General features: G+C 42.4%; 1 protein-coding gene across 5 annotated transcripts in view; it reads left to right on the top strand.

The window, feature by feature from the left end:
- Nucleotides 1-18,860, top strand: part of ADCK5 (aarF domain containing kinase 5) — a 217,052-nt gene that overhangs the window by 60,630 nt on the left and 137,562 nt on the right. For all 5 annotated transcript variants that reach the window (XM_033934864.1, XM_033934862.1, XM_033934863.1 and 2 more), the window contains exon 4: nt 17,130-17,205. In XM_033934864.1, coding sequence (XP_033790755.1) covers nt 17,130-17,205 — 76 coding nt within the window. The remainder of the gene's footprint in view (nt 1-17,129; nt 17,206-18,860) is intronic.

Raw genomic sequence — 18,860 nt, 5'->3', positions numbered from 1 at the left:
TCCGGTCCTCGAGAGCCGTATTCCAGTCGGGTTTTCAGGATTTTCCCAATGAATATGCATGAGATCTATTTGCATGCACTGCTTTCAATGCATATTCATTGGGGAAATCCTGAAAACCCGACTGGAATACGGCTCTCGAGGACCGGAGTTCCCTACCCCTGCTCTAGGACAATGGTCTTTGCTGATTTTTTTGAGTGAGGGCTTCTTTGGCTCCAAAGTGGCTGAGTAAGATAACCTTCCTATGCAGGGTCGTGACACCGCTAACCTGCATCTGCTGACGACATACCCCACACAACGTATCGACAGTAAGACACTTTTTCTTTCCCACCTCTTCCACCTGGGCGTGCTCTAAAAGATGGTGAAATGCTCTGGACCCACAGAGACTTCCTGAAGGTCCTTATTAAGAACTTTTGTGAAAACAAAAGACACCACACAAAGAGGAGCAAAATAGGGAAAACTCCACTGAACAGAAATTAGCAAGTGTATCTGAAGAAACAAACAGTATTTTATATGTAATGCATTTACCACGTTTCTTTAAATTCTAGGCAGTGTACAATATAAAATACATGTAAGTATTTAAAATTAACAAAATACAAATACTCGGGGGGGAGGGTCTAGATACGAGACATGACATACAGAAACACATGGAGTATGGGGAAGAGCTATAATCTTTGAAGATAAGAACAAAAAAAAAGGAAAAAACAGAAGGTGGGGGGAGAAAGACTGATCTTCCTGTTGTCCTAACGAGGACAGTTATGATCCAAATGCGTCATTAAATAAAAAAGTTTTTAATTTTGATTTGAAATGGTTTAAAGTTGGTTCTTCTCTTAAGTAACCTGGGGTGTAGTTGCATAGAGAAAAAATGTTTCTGGGGCCGCACAAATGCTGCAGCAAGACAGAGAAAGGAGCCGGCAAGATGGTAAACACCTGGGGGCAGCAGAGGAAAACACTACATCGCCCTTGACTGGGGCCGCACAATATACTTCACAGGGCCGCAGGTTGGACACCCCTGGCCTATAGCGAAAAGAAGCGTTTTTAGAGGAGAGGAAAGGGCGGGAGGTAGGCCGTCCTAGACTTAGTTGTACAGCAGGTATAACCAAAAGTTTTAACAGGTTGCCTAATCGACACTTATATGTTTTGACTTAGACCAAGTCAAAGCAGGTATAAGTGCTGAAAAGGGGCCGCTAAGCTGATCATTGCTGCCGCGATCAGCTCAGTGGCCCCAGCAACCTGCTCACCCCCCACCGCAACGATCGCGGCAGGAGAGATGCCTCGTCTCCCCTGCCGCGATCCTCCCCCTGAAGTGCCATGGGTCGGGGGGGATCGCCATTGTGGCAGGAGAGATAGCCAATCTTTCCTCCTGAGACGCGACCCCTTACCCACCCGATCCGATACAGGCAAGAGGGAGCCCAAGGAGCCTAAGCCAACTGGGCCAATTCCTGTTGGTTCTGGCGCCTAAGGCCCCTCCTGTAGGCGGGGCCTTAGGCACCTGGCCCAATCAGGCCCTAATGCCCACCATTTAGCGGATGGTGGGCCTGCCAGGCTGGGACCCATCCGTCCGTCCAACTGTTTTTAGGTAAGGGGGGGTGTCAGGGGTGGGGGGTGTCGTGAGGGGTTGGGGGGCCGAACGGGGGTTTGGGGGGGCGGTTGTGGGGGGGTGCGTCATGGGCAGGAGGGGCTGGGCTCCCTCCTGCCTGTATTGGATTGGGAGGGTGGGGGGGTTGCCGGGGCAGGAGGGGTTGGGCTCCCTCCTGTTCATATTGGATCAGGGGGCTGGGGGGGTCGCAGGGGCAGGAGGATTTGGGCTCATCCTTCTCGGATTGGGGTGGGGGGGGTCGATGGGGGAAGAGGGGTTGGGCTCCCTCCTGCCCGTATTGGATTTGGGGGCACCCTGGCAGGAGGATTTGGGCTCCCTCCTTCCCGTATTGGTTCGGGGGGGGTGGGGTGGATCACGGTAGGCGATATCGGGCATCTCTCCTTCAGTAATCGTAATCACCTCTACCCGAACTGCCACGAACCGCAGCAGGAGAAATTGGGCATTTCTCTTGCCGTGATCGTTACGGGGGGGGGGGGGGCGGGAGGTGTGTGGATTCTTTAACCAGTGGTGTTTTTGACAGACACCGGTTACAGAATCCAGCTTTTAGGCGAAGGACTGGCCCCTCCTTCACCTAAAAGGTCTGGTTTTGGACGTTTAGGGCTTAGGCTGTTTTTGGTTTTATAATGTGTTGTAAGTGTAGACATAGTGGTGGAATGGCCATTTAAACTGCTGCACGTAGAGATAGGCCATTCTCAAAAAAAACCTCATTTTGGACATTTTTTTTGAGAATGGACATTTTCCCTGCTTCTACTTTCAGCGTTTAGGGCCTAGGCCAAAAGGGGACTTAGACTTTTTTTTTAATTATTATGCCCCTCATAGTGTTTATGTGTCTCAGTGATGGAATGACAAGGAGATTTTGTGAGGCAGAACGAAGTGACCTGTGGGGAGAGTATGATATAAGTAAATTATTGATAAATTCTGGTAGGTTACTTGTTTTTGACTTAAAAGTTAATAAGAGGATCTTATATGTGATTCTACGCTCCATAGGTAACCAATGGACTTTTTTCAATAGTGGAGAAACATAATCAAATTTTTTTGCCTGAAATATTATTTTGACTGTGGTGTTCTGCACGACTTGAAACACCTAATAGTCCAGTTGGGGTAAAACCATCATCTGGACGATCAAGGCAAAGTGATGTGGGTGGAAGTATGGCCTTGTGAGTCTCAGTTGTCGCATAATGCAGATGGTCTTCTTCCGAAGGTTAGAGATTTGTGGTTCCATCGTGAGGGTGTCGTCTAATATGTAACTGAGCACTTTGGTGGATTTCTCCATTGTGGAAGTGATGCCCGATGGAAGGGTGAGGTTGGTCATGATGTTCTGTTGCGTGGTATGGAAACCAATGGCTTTGATCTTGGAGGTATTCAGTTTCAGTTTGTTGATAGTTGCCCAGGTTTGGATTTTAGTTATATTGTTTGAGATTTTTTCAACAATATTTGGTTGGTTTTGGGAATGAGGAGAAGGATGTCGTCGGCATAGGACAGTATGGTTTCATCTTCCAGTTTGATGTGTCCCAGCGAGCTCATGAATAAATTCAAGTTCAAGTTTCAAGTTTAATGATAATTTGATTAATCGCTTAATCTAAATTCTAAGCGATGTACATGTTAATAAAATTACAAAGTAAGTGGGATAATACAATAAATAAAAAACTAAGACTAACAAGACTATTGACAAATTTGACAAAACTAGGAACATAAGGGAGGAGATGGGTAAGAATTACAATTTGTATAAAAGTTAAAAAACAAATAAGGGGGATACATAAGGAAAGGGAAGATAAAAAAAATTACTTCAATAAAATTGTAGAAAGAAAAATAAAATTAGTTCGAAGACTAAATGATTAGTTTATAAAGGCATCTTTAAAGAGAAAACTCTTCAGTTTACCTTTAAATTTTTCTATATTGGGTTCTTCCCTTAAATGGCTAGGGAGAGAATTCCAAGTTTGGGGGGCCGTAACTGAAAAGATCAACTGTCGTCTAGTATTAATAATTTTAAGGGAAGGAATCGTTAGCAAATGCTGTTCAGCGGATCTTAATGTTCTATTGAATATGATTGGGAATAGTGAGGAGCCTCATGGGATGCCACAGAATGCCTTCCAAGGATTGGAGTATTCTTCATTCTTTCTGACCATGTATTCGCGGTTTTGAAGGAAGTCGGCAAACCATTTCAGTACAGTCCCTATTATTCCTATTTCCGAGATTTTTGGTTAGGAGTAGTTGGTGGTCCACAGAGTCAAAATCCACAGTTATATCAAATTGAAGTAATATTGCTTGATGATCAGCTTCTTCGACTGGGTAACGAAAAAGCTGGATATGGGGGAGTCCCTGGACATCGTATACTTGGACTTCAGTAAGGCTTTTGATAGTGTCCCACACCGCAGGTTATTCAGCAAGATGAGTTCGATGGGATTGGGAGAAACGTTAACTGCATGGGTAAAAGATTGGCTTAGTGGTAGACTTCAGAGGGTGGTGGTGAATGGCACTCTCTCTGAAACGTTGGAAGTGATCAGTGGTGTGCCGCAGGGTTCGGTCTTGGGTCCGATCCTATTTAATATCTTCGTAAGGGACCTGGCTCAAGGGCTTCGAGGGAAAATTGCATTATTCGCCGATAACGCAAAACTATGCAACATAGTAGGCAACAGCTCAGTGTCCAACTGCATGACGAAGGACCTACACTTGCTGGAACATTGGTCCGCAACTTGGCAACTAAGTTTTAATGCCAAAAAGTGTAAGGTCATGCACCTTGGCAATAGAAATCCATGCGGAACTTACACCCTAAATGGTGTGACCTTAGCAAGAACCACTGCAGAAAGGGACTTGGGAGTAATCATTAGCGAAGACACGAAGTCTGCCAACCAAGTGGAGAAAGCTTCATCCAAGGCTAGACAAATGATGGGTTGTATCCAAAGAAATTTCGTCAGCAGGAAGACCGAAGTTATAATGCTGTTGTACAGATCCTTGGTGAGACCACATCTGGAATATTGTGTACAATTCTGGAGACCGCATTATCAAAAAGATGTGCAGAGAATGGAGTCGGTTTAGCGAATGGCCACCAGGATGGTCTCAGGACTCAAGGATCTCCCGTATGAGGAAAGGCTGGATAAGTTACAGCTATACTCACTTGAGGAGCGTAGAGAGAGAGGGGATATGATTGAGACGTTCAAATTTGTTACGGGTCGTATTGAGATGGAAGAGGATATCTTTTTTCTTAAGGGATCTACGGCGACAAGAGGACATCCATTGAAACTCAGGGGTGGGAGATTTCATGGTGACACCAGGAAGTACTTCTTCACCGAGAGGGTGGTTGATCATTGGAATAGTCTTCCACTGCATGTAAACCAGGTCAGCAGCACGCTAGACTTCAAGAGAAAATGGGATAAGCATATGGGATCACTTCAGTGAAGAATTTAGGGGGTGGGTCATTAGAGTGGGCAGACTGCCGTCACCTTCTATGTTTCTATGAACTCAGCAGCTGTTTGAGTTTAGTGATTAGCGTGATGATGAGGAGCTCAGTGCTGTGTTGTTTTCGGAAGCCGTATTGGGTGGGGTAAAGGCAAGAGTGTTACTCTATGTATATGGCTAGTTGTTATCTGAAGGATTTTAGTGAGGACAGGAATGCCAGCAGTCGGTCTATAGTTAGATGCTATGGAGAGGTCTGCTTGAGCTGTTTTCGGTATAGGGGTTAGGGCTATTTTACCCATTTCATTGGGTAGGTGACCCTGGTTTAGGGAGCTATTTAGCAGGTTCCTGAGCCAGTTAATGATTTGATGTGGAGCTGCCGAAAGGAGGTATGGAGGACAATTGTCTAGGGGGCTGCTTCGTAAGGCTAGTTTTGATATTAGTTTTTTGGTGTTGTGGATGGAAAGATTAGTGAATGAAGTCCAGAACTGATCTGCTTTTATGGGTTTAGTGTATTCCGTGGGGTTAGGTTAGAGAGTGTTAGGAGTGGCTGTCTTTGCAACTTCTATTTGGACCGATTTGACTTTGTTGAGGAAGAAGTTTGCAAGGTCTTGTGCTGAAATTTTGTTGGAGTGGTTTTCAGATTCTTGGTTTGGTGGAGATGTCAGTTGTACCAGACAAAACCGTTGTTTTGCTTCCTAGTTTGCTGGCATAGTAGTTTTTCTTGGTTTCAGATATATTGTCCTTATATTTATTTATTGCTGTCCAAAATGACCCCCAACAGTTTCAAGGTAGGGACAGTTTGCACCGATGTAGATTTGATTTAGTTAAATGCTTTCCTAGTTAGTATATCCTTACCTGAAAAAAAACAATGCCAACCAAACGGCAGCCCTATCATTCTCTTACATACATTTTAGAAAGTTAATGAAAACTTATTTATTTCGTAAATTTGGAAAATGATTATTGTATGATTTTTAATCTGCTGGATTTTTCTTTTGTAAATCACCGCAAGATATCTGTGATTCATAAATAAAGTTTTATGTTATCAAAATTTTAAGAAATAACCTATCATTGCCATCCATGAGGTAGGATTAAGAAGCATGTAATTTGAGCAAACTCTTCTCTCAGTCCCTTAAGCTGCATCAGCTGCAGGGTCTTCCGGGAATGCTTTGATATTGCTTCAGACCAGTTTCAGTGCAGGGGCAGCCTGATGATCGGACAAACTTTTCCAAAAAGCTCTCTGTCCTACACTGGGGAGCTGTGGAGCCAGGGGCAAAGGTGCTGTTCCATCTATTTCATAGTTGCCCTGACCCAGTATCCTCTTTCAGAAGGACCTGGCAGATTGCAAATTATTTAACCACATGGAAGAGCAGTGGCTTTCCTCACTCTCTGCTTTAATAATGGTTAATGGACTTTGCCTCCATAGAAAAGAAACCATCGTGATTTTCTTTTCTTTTTTTTATATCTTTATTCATTTAAAAAATTTAAATAAGTGCAATACAAGATAAAAATATTTTACACTTTAAGATCACTTAATATTCTATCAGAAACTAATTCAAATCAAATAGCCCACCCCCCAAAACCCAACAATTATCTTTATTTATAAAAAGACAAAAATTATCCCACCCCCCCATCTTGGACGTGTATGTTCAAAGGGAAAAAGTAATATTCATTCTTTACAATATTGTGTTAACGGGTCCCAAACATCCCTAAATTTCTTAAAATGCCCCTTTTGAATAGCTATATCACGCTCCATTTTAAAGATGTGGCATAAAGAATCCCACCAGAAATTATAACTTAGCCTCTCCCAATTTTTCCAATTATTTGTAATATGCTGTATGGCAAGCCCTGTCATAATAAGTAATAATTTATTATTATTAGACAAAATTTGGCTCCTCGCTCTCATTGATGTACCAAATAGCACAGTATCATACGATAAAGCCACCGGATTATCCATATGGATTCCCCCAAAATATGTATCCAATGTTCAGCTTCAAGATGACAATGGCAGCATCTATTAGACTTAGAGCTGTCTAACTTTTGCAATCGAACTGGGGTCCAAAATGCTCTATGCAACAGAAAGACCAAGTTTGTCTCATAGATGCAGACACCGGACATCTCATCCTCCAAGTCCAAATTCGTGGCCATTGAGACCCAGTAATCTGATGCTTTATCTCAATGCTCCAAATGTCACGAAGACCAGTTTTTGGTTTCTTATTCAAAAATCCAGACATTAATTTATACCACTGAGCGGCCATCGTGATTTTCTCAGGAGAGTGCTAAAAGTAAAAGCTAGAAAGGTAACATTCACAAAGTACGTGGACGAATCCAAAATGTATTTATTTGTTTACATTCAGGTACTTTATCATATTTCCCTATCTGTCCCGGTGGGCTCAGACTCTATCTGGTGTACCTGGGGCAATGAGGGGATTAAGTGACTTGCCCAGGGTCACAAGGAGCAGTGAGGGATTTGAACCCACAGCCTCAGCTCCAACCCCTGCGCCACACACTCCCAATTAAAGGCAATTATGAAATTTTACCATAAGCAGAATAGACCTAACGACATGCAACATATGTTCATCAACGCACAGTGCAGCGCTTAGCCTTTAGTCGTGTGGCCGCCAGGAGGTCAGAAACATGGGCGCTTCATTGCAAGATTTTGCACCATCGAAGAACAATGTGCTGTAGTGCCCTCCTTCAAGAAAATCATGTTAACTTTCTTTTGGGACATGAAGGGGCCTATTCTGGCACATTCCCAAGTACGTGGGAAACAGTGAACCGTGCAAATTATTGTACATTGCTGTGAAATGAACTTAAACCTGCAATTCACAGCAAAAGAAGAGAGGTGTTGCCCAAAACGGTCTTGCTGCACCATGACAATGCATGACCTCATTCAGTAGCAGTGATAAAAGAGACAGTGCAACAGCTTGGGTTCAAATGTCTTCCACATCCTTCTTACAGCCCGGATCTGGCAACTAGCGATTATCATATCTTCGGTGCTCTGAAGTAGAAAATGACATGGGGACAAATTTTTCCCCATCCCGTCTCATCCCCACAAGTTCTTTTCCTGTCCCTGCACAAACTAGGCTTGTGCGGTTAAGGCAGAGCTTACAGGAATGGGGCAGGGACGGGGGTCGGGAAATTGAGTTCCTACAGGGACAAATTCTCTACTCTGACGGAGATGATGCGAGGTTGCAGATTGACCTCTGATGATGAAGTATAGGAAACGGTGCTCGCCTGGCTTGGGGAGCAGCCAGAAAACTACCATATGGAAAAGTGACATGTTCAATTGCTCACAGCTACTTCTATTAAAGCTGTTAAATGTATTTTACCTTTACTTTTTGATTTACCCTTGTATAAAGAAACATCAAATCTAAAAGAAATTAGGTAAAGTTAAGAGAAACAAAGAAATCCCAAGGAATAAATGTAAAATGAGGTGATATGACTTTAGAACATGAAAACATACAAATTGCCATCAAACCGAAAGGACATCTAGCCCAGTATCCCACTTCCACCAGAAGCTAATCCAGGTCTGTCCCAGTTTGGTAATTCTTATGTGAGCCAAGTCTAGGACAATCCAGCCATTGTGACATCACCGATCAGGTTGACTCTTAGGCATTGGTGGAATGAGGCATTATGACATCACAATCTCAGCTCTGGATCATTGCTACTCTTTGGGTTTTTGCCTGGTCCTTGGGACCTGGGTTGTCAGCTGTTTGAAAAAGGATACTACTGGGCTTGATGGACCTTCGGTCTGTCCCAGGATGACAATTCTTATGCTATTTGATCTTTGTTTTGTAGTTAAGCTACTTTAATTAGTTTTAGTATAATTGCTTTGATGGGGCTTTTTCAGTGGCTTTTGAAATAAACATAAATGAATAGTTAACAACAGAAGAAGTTGCCACCACTGGGTCAGACCATTGGTCCATCGCGCCCAGCGGTCCGCTCTCGCAGCGGCCCGTCAGGTCCATGACCTGTAATGTGGTTCCTGTCCGTTTCTGTAACCTACCTCTTCTTTTTTATCTGTAACCCTCAATCCCCTTTTCTTTTAGGAACTTGTCTAAACCTTCCTTGAAACCCTGCAATGTGCTCTGGGCTATCACAACCTCCGGAAGCACGTTCCATGTGTCCACCACCCTCTGGGTAAAAAAGAACCTCCTAGCATTTGTTCTAAACCTGTCCCCTCTCAATTTTTCCGAGTGACCCCTTGTGTTAGTGGTTCCCCACAGTCTGAAAAATCTGTCCCTGTCCACTTTCTCTATGCCCCTCAGGATTTTGAAGGTTTCTATCATATCTCCTCTAAGTCTCCGCTTTTCCAGGGAGAAGAGCCCCAGCATCTTCAACCTGTCAGCATACGAATAGTTTTCCATACCTTTTATCAATTTAGTTGCTCTCCTCTGGACCCCCTCGAGTACTGCCATGTCCTTCTTGAGGTACGGCGACCAGTATTGGACACAGTACTCCAGATGTGGGCGTACCATTGCACGATACAGCGGCATGATGACTTCCTTCGTCCTTAAGTTGACTTATGATAAGGTTAGGAATGTAATCCTTCTGTGCAGTAACACTACAGAGTATGGAACTAAATGCTCACTCTTCAAACAAACAGAAGAATAGACACTGCAAATACAAATACAAACCATACCACAGAATAGCGGAGTAGACGGAGCAACTGGCGGAGGAGGGGGGGATCTGGAGATAGGGTATGGAGAGGGAGCCTTCACATTATTGGGTTTATATCATCAAAGCATGATGATGTGGACCCAGAGGGGACTCTTCATTTGTACATCCTTGGATATTTTTTGCCACTAGTTCTGTCTTCTATTCCAGTCGTGCACTATTCAGACTAGCCATAATTCATACAGTGGACATGAACACATAAACCTCTGCATAGCAAAGAGTTATTCCCTCTGGACATCACTACTATGGTGCTGCTTTTAGTGGGATCTCTTAAGGGTAAGAGAAAATAGCAAATGATATGGATGGGCCATATGGCCTTTCTCTGCTATCGTTTTCTATGTTTCTGTGGTTACGCTTTGTATAGTTCCCTCGTTTTTGCGAAAGGTGGTGTTGGCCCTCTATGTTAATCAGGTTGTATGGCTTCCCGCATTCCAGGCCATGGGTTCAAAGAAAAAAGATAAGATGTTGGAGTTACTGGATTTTAGGAGACTTCTTCTCCATTACCTAGAAGTGACGAATGAATTTTGTCTTTCAGATCATCTTTTTGTTTTAACAAACAATGGCAAGCAGGGAAAGACAGCCTCTAAGGCATCTGTCTCCAGACAGATTTGCATGGTGATTGCCTCTGCATACATTGGCTGTGGTAAATAGCCGCTGATATATTTGAAAGTTCACTCCACTAGAAATGACGGCTTCATGGGCAGAGGCATGGGCGATAAAGCCCAATGATATTTGTAGGGAAACTATATGGTCCACCCTCCATACTTTAACAAAAGTTGACAGAGTGGAAGTGGCAGCACATATGGGCACTGCTCATCTAGCCAGCCTTAGACTCCAGGGATTGCCATGGTACATCCCATTTGTCAAGACTACTGTACTCTTTGCACCAGAAGGGAACATTAGGTTCTTACCTTATAATCTTCTTACAGGAGTCTTGATGGCCCACCCTGTCAGATTTCCATTTAGCTTGCTTTCTGTCTCGAACAGGTATACGTATCCAGAAGTTGGATTTTTGCTTGTCAGAAGTATTTGAAGAGCATTGTAACTTCTCAATTGTACAGTCATAGGAGTATCTCTGGGATCTTCCTCAGTGTCAATGCTGGCTGCGCTCAGGCAGGTGGTTTGTTAGTTCCACCTTGGTTTTTTCTTTGTCTCAAATATTTTGTACCATTTGTACGCTGTTTTATATTGAAGTTGATTTGATTCTCAACACTTTTTATTTAAAAGAGCAGAACAGAATTGGCTATGTTGGGGAGAATCCCCGTAGTACTCTTAATTATTTCTCCTCTTATAGTGCTTTGGTATGAACTGAGGAGGAGCTGAAGTGCAGCCCAGAACAGGATGTGGAACTGAAAATTTAATTCCTTATATATAAACTCATGGGTGAGGATACATAACCCATTTGTCAAGACTCCTGTACCCTTCAGGGATTCAAGAAAAGGTTGGATAAGTTCCCGCTGGAACAGAACATATGCAGGTAAGGCTAAACTCAAATAGGGCACTGGTCTTTCACCTAAGGGCCGCCGTGTGAGTGGACTGCTGGACACGATGGACCACTGGTCTGACCCAGCAAATCTTATGTTCTTATGTTCTACCACAAAGAAGATTATCAAGGTAAGAACCTAATCTTCCCATACATATACATTCATTTGTTGGATTTATGAAGTTATCATTCTTTTGTATGTATAGTTTCTTTTCTGAGTTTTTATTTATATATGATTTTTGCATATGATTTTAATTGAATTAGATTTGTTTTGAATTATCATTTAATTTTAGAGACGGCAGCAATGATAAAATAAGAAAATTTGTTAAAAAGAAGTTAAAAAGATCAACCACAAAGTTTAGGCGTGTGTGGCGCAGTGGTTAGAGCTACAGCCTCAGCACCCTGAAGTTATGGGTTCAAATCCCATGCTGCTCCTTGTGATCTGGGCAAGTCACTTAACCCCCCATTGCTCCAGGTACATTAGATAGTGTGATCCCACTGGACAGATAGGGAAAAATGCTTGAGTACCTGAATGTAAACCACTTAGGCTATAAGTGGTATATAAATACTAAAAATAAATAATTCAGGAATGGACATTGCTTAAAAATACCATCGTGGAAGCCTAGCTCAGATGTAGTCCATGTATTAACAAAGGTGGAAAGAACAGCAAACGTCAGCCAGCATGGTTAAAAGGTGATGTGAAAGAGGTTAACAGAACTAAAAGAACATCCTTCAAAGAATGGATAAAGAATCCGAATGAAAAAAATAAGAAACATAAGCACTGACAAGTGAGATGCAAAGCTTTGATCTAATCCTAATGTTTTATTTACAAATCGCACTATACTTACATAGGTTTCAGGCAATTTACAAGTATGGTAACCCCTGTTAGAGCAGGGGATGCTGACAATTGAAGGACATATAAAGAAGGCTAAACGAGAATATGAACTAAACTAAACTAAACTAAATTTTAAGTTTATATACCGCATCATCTCCACGGATGTTGTGGAGCTCAGCACTGTTTACAAGAACTTAAAATATAGGAAGAGAAGGAAAAAAAAGGTTTACATGAACTTATATATAGAAGAGAAAAGTAAGGGGGGATAGTATTACATTTTAGTGAAAAGTCAGTAAACTCACAATAAACTTTTTCAGGGAGATCAGAAGCAGAAATCCTGACAGGGAATCTGTGGCACCATTAGAGCTTCAAGGAGCAAGAGGAGCGCCGAGGGAGTACAAGGTCATAGCAAAGAAACGGAATAAATTCTTTGCTTCTGTCTTTATGGAAGAAGATGTAACCTGTACCAGCAATGGAGAGCCAAATAGACAAGTTAATGAATGATAAATCACCTGGACAAGATGGTATACACCCCAGGGTACTGAAAGAACTCAAACATGACATTGCTGATCTGCTGTTAGTGATCTATAATCTGTCATTAAAAGCATTCATAGTACCTTAAAACTGGAGGGTGGCCAGTGTAATGCAGATTTTTTAAAAGGGTTCCAGGAGTGAACTGAAAAATTACAAGTCGTAAAGCCTGACCTCAATGCCGGGCAAGACAGTGGAAACTATTATAAAGATTAAAATTATAGCACATGATATAATGGGACAGAGTCAACATGGGTTTAGCTGAGGGAAATGTTGCTTCACCAATTCACATCATTTCTTTGAAAGTTTGAATAAACAAGTGGACATAGGTGAGACAGTTGATGTAGTGTATTTAGATTTTTAGAAAGCTTCTGACAAAGTTCCTCCTGAGAGACCTTTGAGAAAAAAGTAGTGTTCTGTTGTGGGTTAAGAATTGATTATTGGACAGAAGACATGGTAGTGTTAAATGGCCATTTTTCTCAATGGAGGAGTGGAATATTGGAGGGCCATAGAGATCTGTTCTGGGACTGGCACTACTTTACATATTTATAAATGATCTGCAAATCAGAACGACAAGTGAAGTGATTAAATTTGCAGATGACAAAAAAAAATATTCAAAGTTGTCAAAACACATGTGAATTGTGAAAATTTGCAGGAAGACCTTAGGAAATTGGAAGACTGAGTATCCAAATGGCAGATGAAATTTAATGTAGATAAGTATGCAAAATGATGGACATAGGGAGAAATAATCCAAATTATAGTTACCAGATGCTAGGGTACACCTTGGGAGTCAGCACCAAAGAAAAGGTTCTAGGGGTCATTGTAGTCAGTATACTGAATTCCTATGCCCAGTGTGCGATGGTGGCCAAAAAGCCTCTGTATCGCTCCATGGTACAACATCACCTTGAGTTTCTCAAAAAAGATATAACAGAATTGGAAAAAGTTCAAAGAAGATGGAGCTCATCTCATATGAGGAAAGGCTAAAGAAGTTGAGGCTTTTCAGCTTGGAAAAGAGACGGCTGAGGGGTGATAGGATTCAGGTCTACAAAATCTGGCATGGTGTAGAACAGGAAACAGTGACTCAATTTTTTACTCTTTCAAAAAATGATAGACTTGGCTGTGCTTGATGAAGTTACATGAATGAATAAGAAGAAATATTTTTTCACTTAGAGAATAGTTAAGCTCTGGAATGTGTTGCCAGAGGTTGTGCTAAGAGCGGTTACCATATCTGGGTTTAAAAAAGATTTGGACAAACTCCTGGAGGAAAAGTCTATAGTCATGGTATTGAGAAATGGGGGAAGCCACTGGAATGTTGCTACTTTTTGAGTTTCTGCCAGGTACTTGTGACTTGGATTGGCTACTATTGGAAGCAAGATATTGGACTAGATGGGCCATTGGTCTGACCTAGTATGGCTATGATTTTGTGTGGTCACCATTTGGCTTTGGGCAGATTGATTGTCAATCAGACAATAGGTCCTCAGTCATGGAGGACCAGCACTTTGTCTAGGTACAGAAGTTGATTCTCTCTAGTGTTCATTTATGGTTACTGTTTTGATGTCTGTATTGTGCTAAATTTAAATAAAATAAGACTGTCTCTATTTCAGAAAGTAGGCAAAGGCCTGGTTCTTCTCCTACAAACAGCTCCACACGCATTGGACTGAGATCTGTGGCCTTACGCCTTCTCCCATTCCGCATGTAGTTCTTTTCCTTCACAAGGGAACAGGAGAGCAAGAAACAACGAAGGAGACCTTTGGTACTCAATCACTTTATTGTATTATATGACTCGTCAAGATTGTGTTTCGGCCTTGAAAGGCTTGCCTCAGGAGTCTATCTAATGATTGAAAACTGATAATTAAAAAGTATCACAGACAATTAACAATCTGTGTGGTGGTCTAGAAAACCATTGGCATAAATTCAATTCAATTGTGATGACACTATGTTTAACATTCGAGGAGTTGAGTCTCAGCTGGACAAGTTGATGTAAATTTGTCTGGTAATGTGAATTAAAGGGAAGGTGAAGGTGGAAGTGAGTGCCACAGTGGTGTAGAAACATGTAAGGTGTAGCAAGGTCTTGTGATATACGTTTTTGAGTGAAAGAACCCACTGAGTGAGGTAAGCGCTATCTCTTGATGTGAAGAAAGACCACTGAGTGGAGTATTTACTGTCATGGTATATAAAGGTATAATTAGAACCTTGACACATACCACTGGCATAGTGTGACCTTTGTGAGGAGCGATGAAAGTGAAATATTTTTTATTAAACATAGGATGCTCAAGGAATCAAGGAGTAATTACATATACCATACATACCAATAAAGAATCTAAGTAGGCCACAACAACATTCAAAAAACTTTACAAGAACAAGAGTAATCAAATATAAATATGTGGCTAAAACATAAGAATGAAAATAAAAATAAGATAAAGACAGATAAAGTACAAATAAAATCAATATGAAAAATATATAAAAATGACCCGTGTTATATGTGAAAACGCATACATCTTATCAAAAAGGTATTGGTTTCAGAATTTGCGACTCGGGTAAGGAGTGGCATCCTCTTCTTTATTGCCCACCTGACAGTGCCTGAAGTTGAAGTTGAAGTGCTGCTTTGTAGTCAGGTCAGTCCAGTGGTTGGTCGTTGTACTGTACTGCAGCACAAATCTTTGGTCTATCCCACTATGGCAGCGTTTGAAGGCCTGGTAGCAGGCTCTACGTTTGGGTATAAGGGGCCTGAATCTATATAGTCCACCTGAAAAATTAGCATCGACTAGTACAATGCTAAATGCGTTTCTATAAAAGTTATGTGAACTGTATAGAATCACGCTTAGTGGCACCTAAGTGGGTTTAGATGTTGCTAGGTGTCCTATCAATAGGTGCACCCAATTTAAGCCAGGTTTTCTTTGCCTAAATACCTGTGCCTAACCAAGCCCACTCTTTTTAATAGAATCATGTTTTTCGAGTTAGGCACCTAACTTTCAATTATAGCCAATTGTGAGGCATTGAGTGCCAATAATCAGTGCCGATTAAGCTTATTAAGTTATATCATGTGCCGATATAGGTGCCTAACATTAGGTGGACTATATAAAATTTGCCAGTAGGTGTCCTCCACTCACCCTGTCAGCTATAAGGCATTCATATCATCTGAGTACAGCTCTTGCATATCTTGGGGGGGAGGGGGGGAAGGGAAGACATCTTCTATGTTATGTTATAACAGTCATTAAGCCCGTTACATTAACAGGTGCTAGAATATATGTCTGTCTTTCTTTCTTTCTTTCTGTCTGTCTCCCTACCCCTGTCTCTTTCTTTCTGTCTCTCTCCCTCCCGCTGTCTTTCTATCTCTCTCCCTGGCCCCCTTTGTCTGTCTTTCTGTCTCTCTCCCTGTCCCTGTATCTTTCTTCCTTCCTTTCTTTCTGTCTCCCTCCTGCTGTCTATCTTTCTTTCTTTCTCCCTCCCTCCCACCGTCTGTCTTTCTTTCTATCTGTCTCCCTTTCCCCTATGCAGCAGCAGCATTTCCCTCCCCCCCACTTCCCTGTGCAGCGGCCACAGCAGCATTCCCTCCCCCTCCATTTACCTGTGCAGCATCATTTCCCCCCACCCCATTTCCCTGTGCAGCAGCAGCATTTCCCTCCTCCCCACTTCCCTGTGCAGCAGCTTTGATTCAGACACGGAGTCATTCAGTACAGATGTTTTTTCAGAGCTCTGAAGCAGCGATTACAAGATCATGAAATGATGGCCACCGTCCTCAATAGCAAGGCTTATTTTGGTGGAAAGCATTGAACTTCTGGCAATGGCAAAGTTCACGTAGATTAACAACACTCAATCTTCTAATTTATTGAAGAAGGATCTGTGAGACATTGTCCAGATAAGCATTTTTTTTCTTATCACTATAGTTTTGAGATTTACAAGCTATGTGACAGTGTTAAGATAAACGGAGGTTTTTTGGGCCTTTATAGAATTTTGGAGGGGAGCTAATGTACACAGCTCTTTCCTTCATAGCCGTAGAAGAGACATTCTCTTCACAGCTTCTGAGGCCTTTTTTCCTCCTTTAAATATAACTTAGGTAGAATTTATTATGGCAATTTTACTCAGCATTTAATTCTGGAGGAAATATTGTGTTTATAGTCTTTATCTGACATCATTTACTATGTTACTGAACTTTTGCCATTCCCACCTGGCACTTATTGGGTTTGATAGTCAGACTTGTCTTTCTGATCTGGTCAAATACCCCTGCTAAATTCTGTATCTAACTGTATTCAGTGATGCCATTTAGATGCAGCTTATGTTCCTGTAATCTGGTTAGTGGTTGGTCTACCAGTCAATGGAACGTGCATGACCTTCATGTCATACGGGCCAAAAGAGGTAGGAAAAACAGCAAACTCCTGCGTAGCAATTGAGAGATGAATTTTGTAATGGCCAAGACTGAATTTCACCTCTTCAAACGCCCCCTATTCAACTTAGCCAATTTTTCTGGCCCAGAGTGGGAGAGGGGAGATCCAATGTACTGGAAGTGTGCAATGAACCCTAGGAGACAATGCTTTGTGTTTTTCTAGGGGGTTACAGGAAGTCTGTGTTTTTGTGTTTTATCTAAAAGTCTCTGGACTTTTTCCCTACAGGTCTCTCTATATTGGGATGAAGATTTCATTGGATTACTGGTGGACCATGAATGTAACATTATATGGGACAGAGGAGGTATGTGATTATAGGTGCATTACATATTAAGAAGAGGAGAGTAAATAGTTAGTGGTGGGCCATTACACAGGAAGGAAAATGAGTGGCAGTGGAATGCAAGGGGAAGAGTCATAAGCACATAAGCATATGTAATAGATTGGTGAGGTAAGATTTCCCTTGATTAAATCCATGTTGGTTTGGTCTCATTAACCCAGTGTATCGCAAACTGTGCCACAACACACTGCCGAGGAGGAGAGTCATCCACGCTGGCTGACTGCCTACAGGGCGTGCCTCTCGTGGCGACAGGCACATCCTGTAGGAAGTCAGCCGGTGCAGATGACTCTCCTCCTGGCTGGCGCCTCTCCTCCTCTCCCTGCACCTCCCGGATCCCTCCATTGAAGCGGGTAACGGCCAGATGGGTCTCTGTGCATGCGTGGACGTCAACGTGAAGACGTCACGCGTCCGCGCACTTCTGGGTGCCTTTCAGCCGGGATACTGGATTTAGTGTGCCACCGGCTGGACAATGCATTAACCCATGTTTATGTATATGCTCTGTAATTTTGTTTTTTATAATATTCTCTACCATTTTGCCCAGCACTTGTGTCGGGCTTACCAGTTTATAATTTCCCAGATCACCTCTGGAACTCTTTTTAAAAACCCTCCAATCTTCTGGTTTAATGCTTGATTTTAAAGATAAAATTACATATCCCTTGTCATCAGTAGCAGATGAATCCAGAGATGTATGGTTATAACTGTCTACCAGCAGGTGGAGATAGAGAGCATTGGATTGGTCTCATAGGAATGGCAAGCCAGTATTTTTTATCTCCATCAGGTGGATGGATGGTCTCTCTCTCTCTCACGCTCAGTCTCTGGGACTGCTCCTATTCTGGGTTTCCCAGATCAGTTGAGCCTGGGGACATTTAGGCTTTCTGTCTGCCTATTATAGGGGTACACCTGGTGGTGCCAGATCCCTATCCCCCATCCCACCTCCTGGTGCTTCCTCTTTTATCCCTCCACATAGCGTAATAAAAAACCAAAAAGAAAAAGCAGTTATTCTGCTGCTGTGGAAGGAGGTTTCATGTAGCATTGCTGTCTCCTGTAGACATGTTAGCCTGTTCCAGAGGTTGACCTGGAAAGGTAGAGACACACATGGGTGAGTACCCTTTTGTTTTGTTGCTCTGTCAGTCTTGACTAAGGGTCATGGCTCTGTTTAGAATTTAGCTTACTGGCAGAGTCTCTCTGTGCTGCTCTAACTGTGAAATGTCCAGGAATCCAGCCATGTGGGAGTTTTTTTTGTGGTCAGTGGAGAGGGCTATGTCAGGAGCAATGGGCCATCGGGTTCCTGTGTGGCCTCTGGATGGGGCCGGATAGTGTACATCTGAGGGTGCTGAAGTTCTGGTGGCTCCGCTGACTGAACTTTTCAGTGAGTCTTTAGAGTCAGAAGTGGTACCAGAGGATTGGAGAAGGGTGGATGTGGTCCCTCTCCACAAAAGTAGAAGTAGGGAATTACAGGCCGGTAAGTCTGACTTCTGTGGTAAGCAAATTAATGGAAAAGCTTTTAAAACAGAGAATGGTGAAGTTTCTGGAATCCAGTAGATTACAGGATCAGAGGCAACATGGATTCACTAGAGGTAGGTCTTGTCAGACAAATCTGATCTTTTTTTTTTACTGGGTGA

Source organism: Geotrypetes seraphini, chromosome 2, assembly GCF_902459505.1.
Source record: "Geotrypetes seraphini chromosome 2, aGeoSer1.1, whole genome shotgun sequence".
Lineage (NCBI taxonomy): Eukaryota > Metazoa > Chordata > Amphibia > Gymnophiona > Dermophiidae > Geotrypetes > Geotrypetes seraphini.
Note: the sequence above shows the minus strand (reverse complement) of the source record. Positions and strands in the feature narration are given on the sequence as shown.